Here is a 23,858-nt window from a genome sequence, read left to right as displayed (position 1 = left end):
CCTTTGTAGCAAGTGTATTTATATCCACTAACCCCTCCACCCAAAACACCTACAACAAAACACAATGACAGGTCTGTATAATAGTCATCTTATTCTACAAAATAGAATCAGTATTTTTTTATTAGGACTGATAACATCCAGAACCCATGTGTTTCACAGTCTATTTGAATCCTCTTACATTAATTTAGTCAAACTTCCTTTATTATTGTGAATGGCTGGAGTTCAAAGTAGACTCAGGAAGTCAGTCACCTGTAAATCAGACAGAGAGCCACCAGAGATATTCCAGAGAGGAGAGGGGAAATGCATCTGAGCTTCCACACATCTGTGCTACTTCCACTTCTCCCTGCACAGCGAGGGCACCGTGGCCACGCGAACACCGGCGGTGTGTTTCAGTCCGGTGCGAGGAGCCGAGTCACTGATATTAGGCCCGTGAGGAGCCCAGCTCTTCTGAGCCATCGCTGAACCGAACATTTCCATTTGAACGTGGTCCCATTAAAACTGGGTTCTTGTGCTGCTTGTTGTCTACCGAAATGGAATAGTAGAATTTTCTTTAAATTCTTTTTACTGGCCAATCGTTGTCACATTAAATCCATGCAGAAACAAACAGTATTGTAACTAGCAGTTTCTTGCATTTAATTTTGAAGCCTGAACTGGAGCCGTGAGCTGCTCTGGCTTTGCTTGTTTGTTAAAGAGCAACTGCATTGGATATCATGGAAGAAATGCATTACCAAGGCAACATCTGACTGTTAAACATCGCAGCAGGACGTACCTGTAGGATTTAAATGGAATGGAAAGGTGTTGGTTCAGGAAAACAACCCAGTACAGCTAGACCCTGCACAGCCCCTATTGTGACTGATACAGTCGGCCCTATATATGTTTTGCACCCTCTTGTAACTATAGTATATGAATAACTACTTCATGCAGCTAGTTATTCCTATATAAATATATAGCACAGTACATTCAACAGTCAAAGAGCCCCACACTGTCAGTGGCAGGCTGGTTCTTGAATATTTACGCGATTAGATACAGGAGTCACTAACTGGAGCCCACCCGAGCCTGCGCAATGCCACATACACCCACCCTGTGTGCTAGTGTGAAAGGGGGCTTATGACACAGGCCAGACCGGAACCAGTGCTGTCAGGACCGTGGGGCCCAACCTGCGCTCCGAGTGGACTTCATTGTAAAGGTATTGGAAGACACAAGGTAGGTTTAACACAGAATATACAACGCATGTCCTCTACTCCGTCCCCGATTCTTTTTCATGCTGCCGACAGAGTAAATACAGATAGGGGAATAACAGTCATCAACTGAGTCTTGGATACAGTGTACATCAGACAGCAGCAAACAGTCTTCATTTGCAGCATCGAATAGTCTGGCCTCGATTCAAACTGCCTTAAAGCCTCGCCATGAATTTGATAAACTATTACCTGAGTTTCACGACTTCACATCCTGGTTATCAAACTAAAACCTATTGTTTGTTAATATAGAATCAAGCCAGACACTGAGTCGCCCCCCAAGATCAGAGTTGCCCTCATTGACAAGTGAGGGGATGAGACTTGCTGAATGTCTCAATAATTAATGTGTGTTCCCAAGCCTCTAGAAAAGTGGTGAGCTACAAAACTGAGGAGATCTGGGTCTCTCACTGGGACCAGGATTCTGGACTCTGGCCCTGGTAGAGAGAACCACGGGAGCTGTAGAGGGTGCGAACCAATATGCACACCAAGTCTCCCGCACAAATGTCACTTGTGGACACTGGGGCTACGAGACTCACATGGCCTCTGTGAGCGGACCTCCTCTTGGGCAGGTCTACCGAGGCATGTCTGACATGGTGTCGTCATACAGTGTCATCAGGCTTTGGATGCATTTCAGAAAATCCTCAACCTTATGCCAATCTAGGGAAGATGCTTTCTTCTGCAGCACCGCTAAGCTCTGTGGGTCAAGTGTACAGTTATACCTCACTGAGGGAGTCCGGATGGTCTTATTTCCCCTCAGTGGTGTCCTGCCTGATTGCCTGTCAGTGTTGCAGCATGTGCAGGCAGGATCCTGAACAGTGTTAATAAAGCTGAGCACGAATTGTGCAGGTAGGGGGAAGCAAATGAGTGTTGCACAAGGTACAGAGCCGGCGCAACCCCTAATTCCTTCCCCTCTGTCGGTGTCAGCTTCAAGGAATATATATGAAATGATCTCAAGCTCTGCTGTTTGTGTTAAAGTGTCACAATGTAATTGGAAATAAGGTGATTTTTTTTAAATGTATATTGCAAGGTTTTATAAAATATTAAAATGCTAACATAAAAAAAAATTACAAAATAAACCTTGAATAACTTCCTAGTCTTTGACCAAAAAGAGAAACTGTAAACAAACAAACAAAAAAAAACACTCAATTAATCTGGTCAAAATAATTATTGGCTAAATATATGATTTCAATTCTGCTTCCTTTCCATCACAATCAGATACATTCTTCATCTCCCTCGTTTACATCCCTCCCCAGAGTTTACGTTGGACGGTGACTGTGGTCCAACCGGTAAGGTTCAGAGCATCAAAAGGACCGTAGTCTTCTCTGCCTGGATGCTGTGAAAGGCCCTGCATCCCTAAACGACAATCCCTGATATTTCAAAGCATCCTAAATCCTGCAGCAGCTGGGGGCAGTCCATGAACTCTGCACCTGTTCTTACAGCAGCATTTATAGAATAAGTTAAAAATGGATTGCAAAAAAAAAAAAAAAATGCAAAATGAAGTTGTACCAGAGGTAAAAAGCACCGAAATAGTCAACGATTTTCAACCCTCTCGTCCACTGCTCTCTGTCCAGCTGTTCGCGCTTTCTCCAGGCTTTCTTATATATGTTCGGGGACGGTTATCAAAGCCTCTTCCGGGTCTCTGTTGATTTCTACGTTCTATACAAAACAGAAATAAAACAAAACAACAATCAAACAAAAGAACAGTCACAGGGAAAAGTCAAACTCCCAAAGAGTGGCCCCGTGCCATTCAACTGAGCAGCCTCGACAGACACACAAGTGCAGCACACACTAACACCCACCCCACATGCTGTAGCCTTTTGAGTCAGGCGCAGGCAGTCATGCAGAAAAGGGGTGAATTCATAAACCACAAGTGTAGAAAGTGCCGTTAAAGTATTAATGATTTGACCATGACTCCACCGAACACTTATTACTTGAGGATCTTCTATCGTGTCTCTTTAAAACCTCCTCCCTCTCCTTACTTATTTTTTTCTTTGGTTAACGAAAACCGCTAACAAGAACACGTTCGTAACCCAAACGCCGCCTGGAAACGCTGCAGAAAATCTTCAGACATTCCAGCTCTGCTACGATTTCAATTTCAGGCGAGATGGATCACTGCCTCTATGTGTCGTGAGCAACTGCCTCCCCCTGCTGGTCTGTGTTGATTATAGATCGGTTTCCTCAACCTGTACTGCGATTGAACTGCACTCTTCTATCAGGCCACACAGAGCGATGAATGCAGTGATTTTAGTTTATTGTCGTTTCTTTGGGGGCTTTGTTTTAGGCCTTTTAATCCACAACTCTGACAGATTCTACGGAGAGTCCTTTTTCTGCAATCTATTTTGTTTAATACGTATTGCTTATTTAGTTACTCTTATTAATCAGAGCCATCTTTGAGATTTGGCCTGCAGCAGAAACGTCCAGATCCCAGCTGACCACCCCAGAGTGAGACTGTAAACGCTCCTGCACACTATCTGTACCTCAACCGACGTTTCTAGATCAGCATTCAAACGTTTGAAACCCACCTCCGCCGTGTGGTCTGTGTTACAGATTAAGTGTGGTCACGGCTTAGGTATCGCGCGGGGGTTAGTGTTGGAGCAGGCCGAGTCTACGCCGTGCTGCGCTGGGAAGTGCTGTGGGTAGGATGAGCCTCGGCCCGTTTCTGCCGATTCTACAGCTGCAGTGAGGTTGGTGTTCAACCAGCCTTTCTATTCACCTTTTCTTTCTCTTTTCTTTTCTTTGGATTTTCACTCAAAGAGTTAGAAGCCAGTCTCTTCAGCAATGACAATGGCGAAACTTTCCTCCACAAGTTCGGAGAAACTCGTTCGTGTAATCAAATATTGCAAAGAGGGAAAAATTATATCACTGCAGACCAGCACATCTTAGCTAGACTGAGACCCATCTGTAGCACATGCTCCGACCCTACTGGATGTATCCATTCGGGAGCTGTAATGAAAGAGTGCTTTAAAGGCAGGCACAGGCAGCAGAAGTGAAGCAGGGATAGTCTCGGGCCGGGTTCAGACCACGCCTTGCTGTCTGGTTGTGCTACACAAAACCATGGGCCGATTGTTCTCCTTTTGTCTCCTGGGAGGGATACAGGGGGAGGGGCCCGACACTCGGAAATGAAGAACGGTTGCAAGAGGTTGTATGGGCCAAATCAGCACGGGAACCCAAGTGGCTGGTGAGAGAGGAGAGGAGAGCGTCACACCCCCATCATTGCAGTGCTGAAGGGGCCACATTAGCGATCAATGTTGCCTACAAAGAGCCCCTGTGGTGAAAATGCATGGTTTCATTGACTATCATGGCACCATGCATCCCGTATTCAAACAGGATCATGTGGAAAAGTTTTTGCCGGTGGGGAGACCATGTGGCCATTTGTGTCTGTTGAGCTACAACATCATCGCACAGTGTTGTGACACCACAGGCTCCACAGGGCCACAGAAAACACATCAAAGAGCCATTTGCCTCAGTCTGAGTATCACTGACCTCGCTCTCTTGCTAAGTTTCCCCTCATTCCTTCAAGTGTCGGTCACCTCAGTGGGCGTCATTCTGTAACCCGTCCAGAAAACGCTACCTACATAATCAAATCGTGGTATCCCTGCTGTCTGTCTGTCAGCAACGTGGTCCATAACCCTCGTCCTCGGGGGCCCCTGTGTATTGCCGATGTTGTATTCCAACTAAACTCTTAATTACTTAGAATTACTGAGACCCTTAATTTAGCTGTTTTGCTAACTGGCTTCTTTATTTACCTGGTATCTGGGTTTGAGAAACAATCCGCTCCGCAGGAGTGTTGCTGCCATGACACCGGCAGTCGTTCACAGAACTGTCGCTCTCTTAATCCAGTCTAATCCACTCAGGACAGGTTACCAGTTCCTGCTGCTCAGACACAGGCGGTAATCCTATCGTATCAAACAGTCCTGTAATTAGCTTTGCTCATTATTTAAGCCCTCAGAGGGTTCCCTGCAGACACCTGGTCATTGAAATGTCTCATCCAATCGAGGAGCTCTGACACCCAGCCCGTGGTACCGGGCTAATGCGATGGGCATACGCCCATTATCTTATTGAGAGCTGGAATTAGTCTTAATAAAATGTCTATGGACATTCTATGGACAATAGATACATGAAAGGGTTTAATTAACTTTGATCAGGAGCTGAGGTGGAATGAACACCACAGGACACAGGGGTTCCCACGGGACTGGGCACCCCTATTGTGAGTGAGCAGGTGGTTGTGTGTGGTTAGGGGGCAGCAGTTTTACCTGCAGGCTGTCTGCAGCCTCGCCCAGATCTTGCATTGTGGGGCTTTTGTATGGCGTTGGGCTGGCGAGGGGGAAGGCCCGCCGGTGTCTGTACAGGGGCGCCTCACTGGGGAGAGGGAGGTGGTTCTGGTCGGGGGTTGGAAGGGGAGGTGGGCGGGGGGTTGTGAATAGGAGAAGGTAAGAAGAGTGAGTGAAGGGAAGAGATAGAGAGAGTGTGAGAAAGGGGTGAGGAGAGGGAGGAGATTGGGGTCAAAAAGGGGAAGAAAAGGCAATGAGACAAATGAGGGCACGATCCCAGTCGCCCAGATGAGGAAGGAACCGGAAATGGGTAAGAATAGAGGGAAAAGGAGGTGAGGAGGAGGGGGTGGCGAGATGGGCGTTCGTTAAGGGGAGAGAGAGGTTGGGTGAAAGGTGGTGAGATGGATAAGGCACAGGGATTGAAGGGGGTGAGAGGAGGGAAAGGAAAACAGTTAGGAGTGGAGTGCGGGAGGGGTGGAGAGATGCAGAGGGGTGGAAATGGAGGGGGTGGAAAGAGGGAGAGAGAGAGAGAGAGAGAAAGAAAGAAATGGAGATGCTCAATCAAAGTCAAGAAAGACCGGCTTTCAAGACAAGATGGAGGTTAGGAGCCCTGACGAGAGAGCGCACGCCAGGTTTTTGGTTTTTGTGGGAAGCAACTGGAAAGTTTGTCGTTACTGTTATGATCTTTTTTCTTGTGTCGTGCGACACTTCCAATGGTCTTCTGTTGAACTGAGTTATATTAGGCTTCCTTCTTTGTCTGTCAACCTGGCCTAAAAATAAATACACCATCAGGATATAAAACACCTGTACAAAATTCAAATGGACCCCATGCATATCCCATAACCCTGCAGCCCCCCCAGTCAGATGCACGGTGTATTTGGGCTTAATTGGGGAAGTAACATCTCCAAAAGAAAACCCACTCATTCTGTACACTGATGAAAGTGAAGCATGAAAACTAAAGATCTGAATTCTACATGTGTGCCGGTACGATGCGTCTTACCAACAGGCAGCACATCATGTCCAATGTGTCGGATACCTTGGAGCTTTAATTGTGGAACAGCTCTACCAGCTAAAGGAGGAGAGCTCAGCTGCCATTCCTGTTTTATAATGACTCATCATCGCTGGAATAGCAAAGCAGCTCATTCAGTGTCGACAGCGATGTGTGCTTTGCGCTTTATGGCCTTTTAAAGCGTAGCCTGCCCAGTGCACGCTCGTGCAGTTTCTTGCTGCATGAATCTCTGTGGCTCGTTCCCTGGGTGCACAATGTCCTCCTGCTGGAATTGCACATGCCGTTTTTACATAGGAGACGGGCCGAAAAGTGTTGAATTCCAACAGGGGGCACAATCCAGAGGCAATGCAATGCATGTCCCGTTAAAGGAATCGCATAAACGCGTCAATAGGATATCGAATGCCTTTGCTTACTTGGCAGGGTCTGCAAATATACCAATATACCCAGAGTCACAGAACATGACCTTGTGACCTACAGCACAGAGGCCAATATTTTCAGTACACACTCCTCTGACCTTCGTTCTGTTCAGGAAGAGCAACTTTCTACAAAAAGTGACAGGTGCACATTTACACCGGTATGTGCATTTACATACTTGGGGAAGGGGGGGGGGGGGGTCTAATGATATTCAATCACATGGGGACCCTGACAAGTACGCAAAACCATTTCATATGATCTCAGTAGGTTTATATGAACCCTTTAACCGTCAATCAGAGTTGAATGGAGCGTCTCTTACCACGGGCTTGTCTCGATGAGTGTTGACGGCTTCGATGTTCAGAAAAATGGACTCTACCTTGCAGCCTGCAATGAAACGGCAGAGATTATTTCAACAGAGAAGCTAAGGAAGAGATTGATACTAAAACAGCCTAATTTTATGTTATTTAATTGGATGATGTTTTTATACATAAACCATCAAACACTGCATTATAAAATAAAGAGTATAGATCGGTTTAGAGGGGTCATCTACTCGTCTAGCAATCTATTGTTCCCTCACACAGCAAGGTGGACATTCTTTATGTTCCAGATTGGGAACATAAAATACTCACGAGGAAATGGTGTTTTATGTTTTTTACAGAAATACTGTTCAACAGCCCTTCGATACAATCAAACAGTTGGTTAAGTGACATGTCTTTCCTCACCGTAGGCGACAGGAGTGAGTTTGAGCACGGAGTGGAGCGGACACTTTAGGTAGGGGAGCTCCTCTGTGGGATGGAAGAAAGCAAAGAAAAGATCAATACTTTAGTGTGGTTGATGCACATTGCCAATGCAGCTCCTGACATTCAAATGGAGGAAGATAACTTCTACCCTTGTTCAGCGACTTGTATGCATTGATAGATGGGGGGAATTTGGATCTATAGACAAGCTGGAGATGCAGCTGGTGGCTTCACTGAAATGTCACACATGCACGTGTCCTCATTTGCGGCAGAACGTGCATTATATACTGCGCCGATTACCCCCCCACCCCTCGTGTATCCCTGAATAGGTGCCGGTCTCCACCTCACCTGCGCTCTTGTCTAGGAAGTAGGCCAGCAGACACCTCATGACCGCCTGATGGCAGATGACCAACACGTTCTCCTGCCTCTCCAACTCCATGATCACTGGCTCCAGCCGCTGTACCAGGTCTTCGTAGGACTGCGGGGAACAGAGGCAACAGTTGGACGGCCATTCCTATGGTCATCTCATCTCTACTTAATACATAGCTCTGGGTTTTGTCCGGGGATCCCCTACCTCTCCCTTGGGGTAGCGGTAGCGGTATTTGTCCTGGTCTCTCAGGGCGAATTCCTCTGGGAAGTTCTCCTGGATCTCTTCGTACCTCATCTCTTCACACACTCCCTGAAAGGAAGCAGAGATGCCCTCAGTTAGATGTCAACAGAAGGGGCTTTCATCTCATTTGAACCGGTCTTCTTGGCTCTCACTGTCTGCTCTGGCTTCCAGTGTGTCAGGTGAGTGGAAATGCTATGTCCTCGTCATTAGGACACAAGCCCATCCTGAAACCAACTGAGGGACATTGAGAGGCTGGCTGCAATAAAGAAAAAGCTAAAACCGAACCATGACCAGAATACACTGCAGTCGATTGATGAAGGTCGAGCTCTTACCGCGTCGATCTCGTTCAGGGCTTTCCACTGCTCATAGGGGACCCCCAGCGCCTCGGCGGTCTGGATGGTTCGCTTCATATGGCTGGTCCATACCTTCAGGTCCCTGATGGACTGGCTCTGGATGAAGCCTGCCAGAGCGCCAGCAAACTGAGGAGGCCAACCGGAGAGTCAGGGTTAAACTGCTGACTGCCGGTGCAAGACTACAGGGAGATGAAGCTGTGGGCTTGTGTGACATGACTAATGTGTGTCTGTGTGTGTGTGTGTGTGTCTGTGTGGGGGGGTGCAACTTAATGGGAGACTCTGCTTGGGCCATTTAAACTTTTTGATAGAGCAACAAAAGATACCTTAAGACTGACTTTTAGCACTAGAAATCCACTTCAAAATAAATTAAAGGGCACCCCACCCCAGTGATCTGCAGGTTTTGAGCTGGGCCGGCCCCGAAGATATTAGTCTGACCTGGTTGCCACGTTTGGACAGCCCCGAGTCCCCCCCGATCCGGCCCAGTAAGTTGAGCTCGCTCTCGCCATGCCGGCACAGGTAGATGGAGCGGGGCGCAACGTGGATGTTCATCAAGTAGTAGACGATCCTGCTCTGAATGTGATCCATCACGTGGTTGACCAGGTACCGCTTGCCCACGTTGAAGATCTTAATGTAGGAGAGATTCCTGCACAACGGTGAACCACAAAGACAAAAGAAAGACACAGATCAATCTCCTGAGGCCTTTATAAGGTGGGGGGGGGAAGGGATCTGCTTTCTCCAGGACTCTCTGAGACACCCTGCAGACCTGCTGCTCAATCAGACCTTCGCTAGGCTGTCCTGCTTTAGGATATACCTCAATGATTGATGGATGACGTCTCCTATCAGTAAACACGCGCACATTTTTGGGAGGCAGTGAGGTCCCTACAACTCCATTACCTGTCCAGCTCATCGTCCAGAGGGACATAGGTGATCTTGTAGCACTCGATTCTCTGCAGGAAGTCCTCCACCGCCTCCTCCTTGTCACAGTCCTTGTAGTCAGGGCTGCTGAGCTTCACTTGCTGCAAACACAGAGCAAGATCATGGGGCACAGTAACAGTGGGGGAAAGACAGTGGGGGATTTCATGTAGGCAGAGAGCTGGGGGTGGTGCAATGTTGATTTCTGCTTCCTGTATGTGATATAACAAACAGAGTCTGTGTGGTCTTCCCAGGCAATCCCCAGGACTGATTTACTAAAAATCATTTAAAGCAGAGCTCTGGGATATGAACGTTACATCATCTTATTACTTTGTTTACAATGATCCCCCCCAAGAAATAACAGTAAATTCACCTCTCCAACTCTATATATCAATATACTTGTATTGAATACTATTTCAGGTAGAATGTGTGTCCCTGTAGGGAATATTGTTAGGTCGGGGTTATAATGGGAACTTTATAACTCCTGCTGGTTGTGCTTACCATGATGTTTTCAGCGATGATGTCGGGGTCGTCACAAATTGACTCCACAAAAAAGACCTGGAGAGAGAGGTGGGGGTAAAAATAAGCAAATCTTCGTAACTTTGATTGTGGGAAATGGGGCGCCCCTATTTATCTCTTTGCCCCCCTGTGACCGGTCCTGGTTCCCCACTTGGGGTTAACCTTTGACCACAGAACCCAGTTTCCCACTCACTAAATCAGATAATCAAACAATCTGCCCCACCCCCAACACAGAACTGACAGACAGACACACACCACACTGCAGTCCCTCCACACAACAGACCCCAATCGCTAATATATATGCAAATCCACTGTCACAACCAGCAGTGAAAGGGTTAAGTCCGCCCCCCGGGCTCACTCACTTTGTAACCGTTTTCCTTGGCAAAGCTGAGTATCACCTCCCTTCTCTCTCGGGTTGTATTGGTGGCATCGAAGACCTGCAGAAAGAACGGGAGATCTTAAACACACAGGGCAAATCACGAGAACATACAGAAGTGAATATACAATTAAGTGCATATGTGGTGTCAAAGGATGACCTGCGGAGATCCAATCTCAGAATGTATTAATGAGATCTATGGGCTCTAGAACGCTATCTAGGGAAAATATGAATACTCACAACTAAATACAGCATTGTTGACATGTAATTGTACTTCGCTGCTAGAAATGTTGCTCAGGAGACTTTTAATGGCTGTTTGTGGGAAACAGAAGGCTTCAGATAAACCAAAAGGGGCAAAACAAATAAGCCAAGAGATTTTTAACACCTCACTTGTATACAAAGGATCAAGTATCCCTTTTCAAAATATATAACCAGCGATTCAGTTACATGAACAGGGTTTTAGAAGCCGCTTTAGGACTGGAAAGCATGGCGAGAGCCCAGGCTCGCCGTAGCCGATTGATTCCTTACCGCGACCTGTCCTTGCTCTTGAGTGAAGTAGGTGCAGACGTCCTTCAGAGCCGCTATAGCGCAGGCCCTGCGGTGACACAGACAAGCACAGTCAGCCCCATAGCCCTTAAGTCATCGGTGCATCTACCCCCTCAATGTTGTACATATTCTGTCTCTCTAAACTGCCTGCTGTATCCCACAATGCACGGCGCAGATTAATCTACCGCCATGTTTCAGCTTGGAAAAAAACAGAGAGAGAAATAAGACCAGTGGTATCTTACTTCCGGATCTTCATGGCCTCTTTGTTGTCGGGTCTGAAGAAATCAAAGCTCTTGTACGTCTTCACAGCTTCCCGGCGGTACTGTCCCACGTTGAACACTGCAGGGACGGGAGAGGAACCACAGTGAGAGCTGGGAAAGGGGTCAGTTCCCATCGCAATCGTATAACTGTTAATACGGATGTCGTGCCAACCCCACTGTGCGCCACCAGTGTGTCAAATGAACTCTGACCGCGTTAAACTGAACTCTGTCAGAGCGCGTGAGTGAGCGTGGGAGAGATGGACGGAGATCTTGGCCGGTTCCGGTCTTCTCAAGGAGGCCTACCTTTGGTGGGCACACCGATCCAGTTGAGGTAGCGAGTGAGCTTTTTGGAGATGTAGGTTTTGCCTCTCGCCGGGAGCCCCACCAGGACGATCATGGTGGGTGAGTTGGTAAACTGTGGAACAGAGGCTGAAAAAGCAGAGAGAGAAAAAGAAAAAAGACATGGATAAAAATTCTCTTCCTTTAGCAAAACTGGGTTTATTTGACCTTTAATTTATACTTTGCAGTATGCAGCGAGCCGTGACTACAGCACAGGCACATCTAGCATCAGTGCTGTCCCTTTAAAATAAGGAATAATGTATGCAGTTCGTTTGGGTGTCTTCTCTTTCTTTTTTAATTACACGAGGTAATAAATATTGACACTGACAGCTGCTTGTGTCGCTGGGTGGCAGTGAAAGTTCTCAGGTCCTTCCTTGAATCTAGACTAAATGAATCTCATCATTTTGTCTGACCTCATACAGATCGTTTGCTCTATTTAATGTTTTTTTTTCTTCTTCTGGGAATCCAGGGACAGAACGGTCCAGCCCTTCCTCTCGCCCAGTTTCCCAACGCAGGGTTAACGACCTCAGAGTCACACAGAGAAAAGCGCACGTCCACCGCAGTTCAAGATTGCGGACTTGAATAAAACAAAAACAGAAACAAAATGTTCTGTACCGCTTCAGATCCTTTGATACAACTGGATAAAATAAAACAGTTCCTCAAAAATCCTTGCCTAGTTTTGTTAGACATTTTTTAAGACCTTTCATTGTACACCAAGAGTGGTGGGGGTGTGGAACACATATGACGTTCAGTTTCCATTGAGATGAGTTGATCATGGTTCACTGAAGCTCCTGGCATCCTCAAACTGAATTATTTTTTCTGAACATCACAAATCCCATACACTTGAATTACTGTGGGGGTTGGTTGACACATACGTTCTACAGAATTCCCCAAAATGCATATTTTTAAAATAAAAATGTTTTTCTTACAACAGATGAACCAATTGCAAATGCACCCCCGACCCCAGCAAACCAAAAAAAGTGGAGTTTGTGCGCTTCACAAAAGTGGAAGCACCCAAGGTCCCAGTTTCTATATTCGTGTATAATCCAGTTTATTTACCTCGGCTCTCAGAAACTACCTCAGAGTCCAAGTTCGGTGTCAGATTTCCCTAAAATGCAGGTGTCGGCACGTCTGCAACGCTGCAGGACCAGTTCTCAGCCTTACTCACTTCTGGACAGAACTACAAGGTTGTTTGCTGTTGCCTATTTCACATTTGTTTTTATGTCCTGACACTCGAAACATCAGGTCATCACAGATTAGTCTGAACGCAAGAACAGAAACCTGATAAAGAAGGAACTGCACTGCTTGATGTATCTAGATGTACACCAGATGGGTCTATTCCTATTCCTAAATCTATTTCTATTATGTGCTATTTTTGTGTGGTTGTTAGTAAATAGTGAATAGTTGAAGCTGACACTGGGTTCCTTCAAGAAATGACCAATGTAATTCTGCACTACTACAAATAACACTCAGCCCTGATTGTAAATGTAAGCTTATAATTATTGTGGTTCTTCATAGGGATACAATTATTTTCTTTCAAATTAAAAGTTACATTTAGCCGAGGAGTGTTTCTTCTCTCATCTATAGTGTTGTTCCCCACACAGATGTTTAGAAACCTAACAAATGAAGGTCACTCGGAAAAGTCTTACCAGGTTTCGAGAAATAATTGTACTGATCATAACCGACAAGCTTTCTTGCAAACATCAGTACAATTCCCGAGTTGAAACCCAAATGCACTGCAATACAAATGCCACATTTCCAACCTTAAACATACAATTTTAAACTGGGGACACACTGGCATACAGTAGATGCACAATACCATGCTGCTGTAAAGTTTGTCACACATGCTAGATTCTTGATTCACCACCGTAGACTATATCAGTCTATGGGATGGACATCATGGACTGTACGCCGACAGACACATCAAGGTCCGTTAGTGTATAAGGCCATTCTAGGGCAGTTGCCATCTTATATAAGCACCGAACTCACTCTACCAAGAAATGATCATTATAGACCGAGATCACAGAACTGTATGTTATATATCAACCCTAATGTACAGACTGATTTTGGTCAAAGTGCTTTTAGCTCTGCTGCCTCATCTTCATGGACTCTTGTACAGAAGGATTTCAAACTGGACCATTTCTAAAGATTGATATTAAAATCTCAATCTTTGGTTAAACAAAGAATAAACAATACTACTACTACTACTACAACTACTACCACTACTACTACTACTACTACAATAATAATAATAATAATAATAATAAACAGTCTAGCCAAGTGGGAATGAGTGTTTGGTTTAAAACGTGTTTGTTTGATATTGATTACATAACACTCAGTTATTTATAATTTGGTATTTCCATTTATATATTCAACTTTACATTTGAAATCAGTCTATGAGGCAAACTGACGAGAAGTCCAAAACCAATTTACAAAAGGCCTACATTAACCCTTCACTCGCGTTTGGGATCGATTTCTACACTAGTGGTTTATCGGCACAATCGGGAAACACAGCAGTAAGAAAGATGGGAAGCCGGGGTTGAACGGGTTAAGCCCCTCGCCACTTACACCCTCGCCGCTTCTGCAGCTGCGCCTGCATCCAGGGCACCCAGATCTTCTGCAGCGGCGTCTGGGTGAGCTCTGCCTTCTCCTGGGACATGTTCCCCCGGAAAGTATCCTTCCTTTCGCCAGCTGAGACAACAATGGCTCGGCACTGAGCGCTTTCGCCGCGGCGGTGATCGTGAGTGAGCCGCGCTTCGCATGCATGGGCGAACTTTGCCTCGATCATCACCTGACGAGAGCCTGGAGGCCGGCCTTGGGGGGTGGGGGGGTTGCGTGAGAGGCCGGCAGCGGCGTGGGCCGGGACACTGTCCTCCCACTCGACCCCCTCCTCCATCCCGGGAGCCGCACCATGCAGAGGCGGGCACTGCCATTGTGCCCAGCTGTGCCCGAGCCTGCAGCCGCCGCGGGGGCTCGAGTGGCACAGCGGGCGGTCGGGCAGCGCAAAGCCTGTGCGCAACTTTGTTCCTATATTGCGACTTAACTGGAAACACAGACTGATCAGAAAACAACTTCTGCAGCTGTAGAACTAAACACGTTTATTGCATTCATTGCGCCTTTTTGTTCTGACGGTGTTGCCACGTATTTTATTATTTGTTTTTCGTTTTTTACCATCATTATTATTATTATTATTATTACTACATGTAGCCATACAATAAATCAAGCGCTGAGCGTGCCTGTGACGTATGATGCGACGATGGCAGGTGACGTAATCGTGCGAAAAGTGACGACTGCCATACGCAGTTCACAAGTAGTGCCTCGGTCTGTACAGGAATCCTCTGAATTTTAATGACGACACGTATTGAATAGTGTTGCTTTTTAATGGCACAGTTCAGCAACATTTTTTATTTTCACTAGATTCCCCCAAAAGTTTTTGTTTTGTTTGTTTGCTTGTTTCGTGGCTGTTTTTACACCACGGTTTCTCTCATAATATGGCTCTTCTGAAACGGCACTAACTGAAATCTGTAATAGTTTTAACGAGTCATCGATTGACACTGAACGTAAACGCCACAGCTCAAAAAAGCACTGGGCAATTGCAATACTACCGATACACCACAAGGGAGTAGAAAGCTACTGACGGTAAACCGTCCAGGTTATGGCAACATCATGCAGTTTACTGTAGAATGCTAGTAAATTGGAAATGTCATTAAATATTTACAATACATTAAAAATTATGTTTACATGAATACATTACACTAATAATTGCATTTCGAAGTGCAATGAGCAGGGTGGTCAGGACTAAAGACAGAATGAGCTCAATATAGCAGCTGACCCTAGCCTCTGTGTTGACGTAACAGAGTCAATATTTGCTCTCAGACTGCTTAGAGGCTAGTCACGATATATGTATCACTTATGTAAGAGCTTCACTGTTTTAGAGCTTCATGATCATCAACATCATTATATTGTACTGTAATAGCACCTTTCATCAGATGACCACAAGTGCTTAACAGGAAACAAGAAAGATACAATGCAGAGAACACAGCACATCAAGAGAAGAGATGCTTTCAAACAGGATGCACAAACACCAGCAGCACTGCCTAGGACTTCCTGGCTCTTATCACGGGTGAAGCTACGCAGCACAACGCCCGTTCCCCCCCAGAGAGAGAGCTGTATTGGAGAAGCACAGCAGCCTGCAATCAGTGGGTGCTGAGGTGGAGAGTAGCTGTGAAGCAGATCTCTGAGATATAGTGGGGCCACACCAGGCAGAGCCCTTTGAAATTCACATCTAGAGTCTCCATGTGGTCCGATGATTGTCTGAACCACAGAGGCTTTTGCAGCTGAAGTTGGGAATCTCAGTGATAGACAAATTACCAATGCTGGGAGACTTATGGGGAAGGAATTGATCAGTTTGAATTGGATTAACATCATCACACAATTAACCTGGGATATGTCCATCTTAGTGGAAGCAGGGTCGGTTTGGTACAGCATTTGACGGGGCAACAACATTTCTGTGTAAACTGACGTGCCTGACTAATAGACTGATTAGCCACGATTCCTCATTATCAATTTCTATTTCATTACACAGCAGTAGAAAACGCCTGTGTCCTGAGTTACACATAGCTCACTGATGGGCTGATTGGATTAAAAAAAAAAAAATAAGTGTTTTTCCTTTGAGACGTAGTCAGTTAGGGTTACTGGGAAATTAAATTGGATGTGGGTGGATTATTTTCTTTCGCTGGAATTTCAGCTGCGGATTCCCATTCATCTTTACTGTGCCCAAATAAGGACACTGCTTAAATTGACTGAACCCTACCATTCAAGTTCATGGACTCCATTCAAGAGCAGCAACGGTAATCCTTCTGCAATTACCTGCTTTGTGTCTGAAAGACCAGCGAATTAATGAACCCAAAGGCAAGCAAATGGCCCGAACAAGAACAATGCCGAGATAAACCCCACTCAGTGACTTATTTTGTTCTCTCCAAGAAATCACCTGGCAGTCGCATTGCATTGGACAGCATGTTTTTTAAACACACCAAATTATGTAGGCTATTATTTATAACAATATATTTTTAGTGTTAAGGTATCCAGTACTCAATGTTTGCTGGGAATGGATAAATAAATAAAATACACATTTGGGGTGAAGGAAAAATAAGTTCTGTTCACTATTCTAGGTTCATGTAGTCGTGTAGCAGCAGAGAAGTGAAATAGTCTTAATTAAGTGGAGTTGGTTCCAAGAATTCCCTCCAATGAACTGAAATGTCAAGGATTAATGCCTAAACCAAATGACTGCAATGCACTGAATGGGATCCTTGAAATACAGTAGTCATTTCTCTAGTAGTACTCTAGTAATGGAACAGATGTACCGTACAAAGCTGGTTTGAACGGTCTCTGGACTTCAGATTCATTTACTGACTATTTTATTCTTATGGATTTCATAGGAGAATCCGAGTTGATAAACTTATCTGTCTTTGTCCTGTTGAGGTCTATTAAAAATCCAGATAGGTTTACTTATTTTGTGGGGGTAATGTTATAATCAATTTCAACATTTCCTTATTATGATTTGTCTCTAGGGTTGATTGTTACTGTGTAACATTTGGGGACTTGAAACTGAGTTGGAGAAATAATTAACCAGCAGATTGCTGTAGAAACAACTTATATTTTTAAGTCTTAAGGTAATTCAGAAGTTCAGTTTTCGAGCATGATTGGTCTAATGGCCTCCTCCTGTTTGTAAGATTTATTTATTGATTAACTAGATGTCTATAAATGTTCCCTTACAGGTTTGTGGGGGGAGTAACCCTCTACAGTAGTTTGCCCTGGGCTAGGTTTCTTTGTGGCTTTCAAACAAGAAAAACTGGATTCTGCCAATTCAATTGAAAGACAGCAAATCTGGGTTCTGTATGTTGCTAAACTGGTAAATTGTGGTCTGTGTTTGGAGTAGGGTGGGGGCAGGGAATTGGGAATTAGGCCTGAGGTCAGAGGGAAGGGGGGAGGAGGATTAAAGCAGTGTGGGGTATTTGGAGGCACCAATAAAAGCCACCAATCAGAGTGAGGGATGTGTCCTATGCCCTAGACCCAGCTGCTTTCCAATTTTGCTCTGCTTTGCCAATGTTACAGGTTGGGACACTTTTCAACAGGGACTGGCAGGGCTGGGGGTGGCAGAAATCAACCAGGGGAATCCCCAGATCACCATCTCTGTGGCTTCTCAGGCTCCTGCAGCATGCTGAAGAGCTTTATAAATGGAAAAACCCCATTACTGATTAATCGGATGTGTTGCAGAATCTAGGAGTGCAAGACTGGACAGCCGACAGATGAGATCATCTTCCTCTTTGCACAAAGATTAAATCTGCTTTCGCCAAAAATAGCAACCAGACAAATTCTAGTTAATATGTTACACTGGCCCTACATCACACCAAGTTGTTTGTTTGCATACACCTGGCACTGTTTCTGTACAGACTGAGAACAGCTGGCAACAGTTGTACTATTCCACATTGCCACTCTGTTGTCCCGTCCCCCGGTGACCGCAGTAGTATGTCTGGGACCAAGAGAATCCACTCCAACAGCATGGCGGACGGGGTAGCTCATGCCAGACACCCACCACTCTTTGGTGCTGTTGGCAGGATTAGGGTCCAACCCCTCTCCCAAAAGGTCCTTTGCTACGCTGAAATCATATAAAGCACCCTTAAAATAAGTTTCTCATAGCACTGAACAGGCAGAAACAACAAAACAAGAAATTTCAAGGGAGCTTCCTTTGCCTTTTGATCTATCTCATTTAGTCCATATAAAACTATTTAAAATGCCATTTATGTTACCATTCAACTGATGACAACTGATTCAACAGACGCGGGTTACATTCAGTGCACCACAGATGAGGCAACATGAATTGCTCTAACAGTTCAAACCATACTCTTCCTTTAGCCCATTTGGGTTACATGCTTGAACGCATGCCCAACCCAGATGATAGTTATTGTGTAACCATTTGGCTGAGCCCTTTACTGAGGGGATCAAGAGAACAATGTAAATCAATATGTACAGTGAGGGAAAAAAGTTTTTGATCCCCTGCTGATTTTGTACGTTTGCCCACTGACAAAGAAATGATCAGTCTATCATTTTAATGGTAGGTGTATTTTAACAGTGAGAGACAGAATAACAACAAATAAATCCAGAAAAACACATTTCAAGAAAGATATAAATTGATTTGCATGTTAATGAGGGAAATAAGTATTTGATCCCCTATCAATCAGCAAGAGTTCTGGCTCCCAGGTGTCTTTTATACAGGTAACGAGCTGAGATTAGGAGCACTCTCTTAAAGGGACTCTCCTAATCTCAGCTCATTACCTCTATAAAAGACACCTGTCCACAGAAGCAATCAATCAATCAGATTCCAAACTCTCCACCATGGCCAAGACCAAAGAGCTGTCCAAGGATGTCAGGGACAGATTGTAGACCTACACAAGGCTGGAATGGGCTACAAGACCATCGCCAAGCAGCTTGGTGAGAAGGTGACAACAGTTGGTGCGATTATTCGCAAATGGAAGAAACACAAAATAACTGTCAGTGTCCCTCGGTCTGGGGCTCCATGCAAGATCTCACCTCGTGGAGTTTCAATGATCATGAGAACGGTGAGGAATCAGCCCAGAACTACACGGGAGGATCTCGTTAATGATCTCAAGGCAGCTGGGACCATAGTCACCAAGAAAACAATTGGTAACACACTATGCCGTGAAGGACTGAAATCCTGCAGCACCCGCAAGGTCCCCCTGCTCAAGAAAGCACATGCACAGGCCCGTCTGAAGTTTGCCGACATCTGAATGATTCAGAGGAGAACTGGGTGAAAGTGTTGTGGTCAGATGAGACCAAAATCGAGCTCTTTGGCATCAACTCAACTCGCCGTGTTTGGAGGAGGAGGAATGACCCCAAGAACACCATCCCCACCGTCAAACATGGAGGTGGAAACATTATGCTTTGGGGGTGTTTTTCTGCTAAGGGGACAGGACAACGGCACCGCATCAAAGGGACGATGGACGGGGCCATGTACCGTCAAATCTTGGGTGAGAACTTCCTTCCCTCAGCCAGGGCATTGAAAATGGGTCGTGGATGGGTATTCCAGCATGACAATAACCCAAAACACACAGCCAAGGCAACAAAGGAGTGGCTCAAGAAGAAGCACATTAAGGTCCTGGAGTGGCCTAGCCAGTCTCCAGACCTTAATCCCATAGAAAATCTGTGGAGGGAGCTGAAGGTTCGAGTTGCCAAACGTCAGCCTCGAAACCTTAATGACTTGGAGAGGATCTGCAAAGAGGAGTGGGACAAAATCCCTCCTGAGATGTGTGCAAACCTGGTGGCCAACTACAAGAAACGTCTGACCTCTGTGATTGCCAACAAGGGTTTTGCCACCAAGTACTAAGTCGAAGGGGTCAAATACTTATTTCCCTCATTAACATGCAAATCAATGTATAACTTTTTTGAAATGTGTTTTTCTGGATTTTTTTGTTGTTATTCTGTCTCTCACTATTAAAATACACCTACCATTAAAATTATAGACTGATCATTTCTTTGTCAGTGGGCAAACGTACAAAATCAGCAGGGGATCAAATACTTTTTTCCCCCCACTGTAGTTGGTTACCATATTTACCATACGTGGAATTCTTTTTGTAACGTCATCTGACTTTGAAGATGCAATCAACTGAATCTGTGGTCTGTACTTTCACTTCAAAGCACAGCCAATTGCATCAACCAGCTACTGTGGCTTCAATGGGAACATTGTTTTTGTACGTGGGGTATTTTCTTCTTAAAGGAAATAAATATCTTGTAAGAGATAGTTTTCTCTCCTGATTAGATATCTGAAATACTTCTAAACAGAGTAGTCTTTGTGTTTCCAATAAGTAAATGCTCTGAAGCACAAGGAAGAGGCATTATCTGTGTGTGGTGTTTTTAAAATCCTGTACTGTGGCGCAATTCTCTACCAGCTGTACTAAACAACTATGCAGAAAGAAGAGTTCTTTGGGAATACCATCTGTGTTTTTCTTAGGCCTAGATCAAACCTACCCATGAACCATGATTACCTAACTTGTGCCACAAGTCAAAGTTTTTATTTGGTTTTGGACCCAGCACTCTGCTTTGTATCCATCTAATTGTTATTGTTTTAAAATGCTTTATTTGCATATGAATACATTTACAATACAGTGCCTGTGTTTAGGGAAATTGTCCCCAATTACACCCATTAGCCTGTGTTAGTTTTAACACTTCAGTTCCAAAGTTGTGTGTGTTTTTGTTGTTGTTTTTTTATTTCAACTGTGAGGAAGCGCTGCTAGTTTTGTTGCTTCTGCATTCTTGATTACTAAATCCAATGTAATGCTTGCATTGAACTAATGCCTACAGAAATCATTTTATTCAAACTAATTAATAAGATGATTTAGTGTAGGCCCAATTAAAAAAAAAAAATCACTAGAGCAAACTTAATAGAATAAAATGAAACAGACTGAACAAAGCAGCCAATTAGTCCAGGGCTCGGGGATTAGAAGCAATTAGGGCAAAGCGGGACACGCTGGGGTCTCGCCAGTCCAGGAGTCAGAACATCTGGCTGAGCAAACACAAGGTGCTCCTGCATGGCTGAAATCCGAGAGTCTAAGCTCCACAGAACAACACGTAAACAGGGATGCACGTCTCCACGTCACTCTCACTAACGCCTGACAGGGTAGAAAGTGGTTGTGGTGGTTCATTCTTGCTTGAGTAACTTTCACCAACACTGAAATCTGAACAGGACCCCACAGCGCACCTCAACCAGGAAACACAAGACTACAGGCAGGAAAACTGAAATCAGCCAAAATGATCACTGCAAATGATCACGCCCCCCCCCAAAAAACAAGCGGCATCTCACCTGTGATTTCTGCATTGCTGGGGTGACCACTTCTTCTGGGAGAGTCCATCGAGACACCTTTGCTCGTAAGGAGACCTCACTACAGTCTCTGGATATTAATATTATCAACAGCCAGCGACACACACCAGCACAACCAAGTATACACCCCCCTCCTGCCTCTCCGCCTCTTTAACGGACTTTTAGGGACAAGCAACATCTATAGCCAAAGCAGTGTCCTTTAGTCTGTGCCAGCGCTTAAGAGTTCGACTTGCAAACTGTGCTTTGAAACCACACAGCAGAAAAACACTGGGAAATATGTAGCAAAGGCAGAGGGCAAGGGTCACCCGATCTGTTAGGGATTAACCTTTAAGGAGACAGCAAGGCGAGTCCCTACTGTGACCAGACTGCTCCTTGTTTACGAACAAGTTGCCTTACTATAACGCTTGGGGAGCTTTGTGCAACTCGCAATACTGGTGGTTTTGTGTGTGTTGTGCAGTGCGCACCCTTGTGTGGCACCTGGGAGGCGTGAGTGGGAGAAGACTCACTAATTAGTTTAGTAAAAGGGACATAGATGAATACCCCTGACGTGCTTAGCAGCGGCTATGGTGGTGCTTGTTGACAACGTGGTGTTTTGCAGTCCCGATAAAGACGAATTTGCACCACAAATGCCCCCCCTGCAACAAGCAAGTTACGTTGAGAGCTCACTGGATAAGAATATATTAAATAATAATGAATGAACCCCCACTATCAAACCATATGTGTTATTAGACACATGTTATTAGCTCAGGTCGACTAGGACGCATTCTGCTCCGCTTTTGCACACTGGTGCAGGATATCCCATGTGTCCAAAAAGTTCAAATGCGTCTCATTTCACCCCACTCACAATAACATATGTGCGGGTTCACATAGAAAATAGAAAGCATGGCGTAGTTTACAGAAAGCTGCTGTGTTAATTCCGTGGAAGTATAACCAGAATGGCCAAAGACAAGTCGTCATAACTTTTCAACTTTCAACTTTCCCTGTTACAGTTTTTAGGATGCATGTTTCTCCCCTGTGTGCAACGAGCTTCAAAACTATATGGACTAATTCCGCACAGGTTAATAACTGCTCCAGAAAGGTCAACCGGGATATCCTCGGGCGCTACATTGCCTTGATTCCTGTTTGTACACGGTTTCCCAGGCCAGGTCATTTAGAAATAGCGAGGTCCCAGTCCCGGAGAAGCTTCATGAGAAGAGAGACCTGCGCAATGGCAAATGGCTGGAATCCAACGCGTTTCCCCAAGGAAACGCAAATATCATAAAGCAAGGACTCAGTGACCAACCTCACCGACCCGGACGCACACGGGTTCTTCAGTAGAGCAGCTGTCTGTGGGCCCCTGTGACTGAGCTGTGCTGCAACACTGGGGTTTAACTAAACATTTCTATTGTATTTATTTAAAAAACATACGAGTAATATTGTGAACCGGCAATGTTTCAGCTTTTTCATGCTCACAGAATTGTGCGTATTTGTACTGATTCGGCCGATTGTTGTGACGTATATGATTTTGTTATGACGTTATACAGGTTTCTTTATAGGTCTAATGTCATTTCATTAGTTTTAATCTTATTTCTGGCAGAAGAGGGGGGGTCCTTCTGCGTGCAACACTACGTTGACTACACACAGCAAAAACACACAAAAGCCCCGCAGGATGCGCTCTTGAGCCCCATCCCATCCCCGGCCGGCCGGCAGCTCGGTCCAGTGGAGCCCGACTGTGACTCACCATGCGGCCGCTGGAATCGGGCTGTCCGCGCTGCAGCCATGCTTCTGTGCGGGTCAGACACAGCTCGGCTCCGCTGCTGCTAGTAGTGCGACTCCATCGGCCCGGGGTTTCACGGCTGTATTTTTGGATCAGTCTCCGTGCGCCCGTGTCCTTCGCTCCCCTTGCCAAGTGCACAAGTCATCCGCGGCTCCACTCTGCACTGCCCCCCGCCCGCAGTAACACGCGTGTCCTTTACTTAACCCCGTCCCCCCAGCTCCGCTCCTCATGCCCCGAAGTGCAGGCCAGAGAGGGGGGGCAGCCCGCACTGTCACTCGCCGGGCCGGGCAGAGGGGGTGCGCAGACAAGGGCTTCCACACAGCTCGCCTCTACAACCATCACCCGCCTGGCTCTCCTAACGCGTCAAAAGGGGGTCATGCAGACGCCCGGACTCTTTCTGTGCAAACGGGCTGCTCAGGGAAATACAATGAGATCCCGCCCCTTTCTTTCCCACTTCAAAACAAGCTCGGGTAACACGATCCTCCCAGCCGCCAGTGACATCCACCGCCCTGCCCAGCCGCCGGACCGACCCACACGCACACTGTCGCTCTCACACGCCGCTGAGCAGCCAATAGTGGGTATCCATTCCTGCCTGGCCTGAGGCCCCCCTCTCTATTCACTTTCAA

The 23,858-nt window shown here is 45.7% G+C and overlaps 1 protein-coding gene across 4 annotated transcripts; it reads right to left on the bottom strand.

The window, feature by feature from the left end:
- Positions 1 to 78: 78 nt before the first annotated feature.
- LOC136753696 (6-phosphofructo-2-kinase/fructose-2,6-bisphosphatase) lies at positions 79 to 23,656 on the bottom strand. 4 transcript variants are annotated; one of them, XM_066710015.1, is made up of 15 exons: positions 23,197 to 23,656; positions 11,546 to 11,671; positions 11,225 to 11,321; positions 10,965 to 11,031; positions 10,423 to 10,497; positions 10,043 to 10,099; positions 9,524 to 9,645; positions 9,065 to 9,272; positions 8,609 to 8,755; positions 8,241 to 8,345; positions 8,015 to 8,144; positions 7,652 to 7,714; positions 7,249 to 7,313; positions 5,489 to 5,614; positions 79 to 2,891 (listed from the first exon to the last, which is right to left on the bottom strand). In XM_066710015.1, exons 1-15 carry the CDS (start codon positions 23,234 to 23,236, stop codon positions 2,832 to 2,834), a joined length of 1,488 nt encoding a protein of 495 aa, XP_066566112.1. In that variant the 5' UTR covers positions 23,237 to 23,656; the 3' UTR covers positions 79 to 2,831. The 4 variants fall into 4 exon arrangements, with proteins under 4 accessions (XP_066566112.1, XP_066566111.1, XP_066566109.1 ...); XM_066710014.1 differs by lacking the exon at positions 23,197 to 23,656 and adding an exon at positions 21,459 to 21,692; XM_066710012.1 differs by lacking the exon at positions 23,197 to 23,656 and adding an exon at positions 14,150 to 14,492.
- Between the last annotated feature and the right edge of the window lie 202 nt (positions 23,657 to 23,858).

Source organism: Amia ocellicauda, chromosome 7 (genome assembly GCF_036373705.1).
Source record: "Amia ocellicauda isolate fAmiCal2 chromosome 7, fAmiCal2.hap1, whole genome shotgun sequence".
NCBI classification, from domain to species: Eukaryota; Metazoa; Chordata; class Actinopteri; order Amiiformes; family Amiidae; genus Amia; species Amia ocellicauda.
The sequence above is the reverse complement of the archived record's forward strand: the minus strand, read 5'-3'. Positions and strand labels throughout refer to the sequence as shown.

Bases quoted from the DNA above. Each gene is read 5' to 3' on its own strand.
- LOC136753696 (XM_066710012.1), bottom strand. From the start codon at position 14,477: ATGGAGGAGGGGGTCGAGTGGGAGGACAGTGTCCCGGCCCACGCCGCT. The intron at 7,715-8,014 runs GTGAGGTGGAGA...TCCATCCCACAG, and splicing joins CTTCCTAGACAAGAGCGCAG to AGGAGCTCCCCTACCTAAAG. The intron at 7,314-7,651 runs GTGAGGAAAGAC...GTTTCATTGCAG, and splicing joins ACTCACTCCTGTCGCCTACG to GCTGCAAGGTAGAGTCCATT.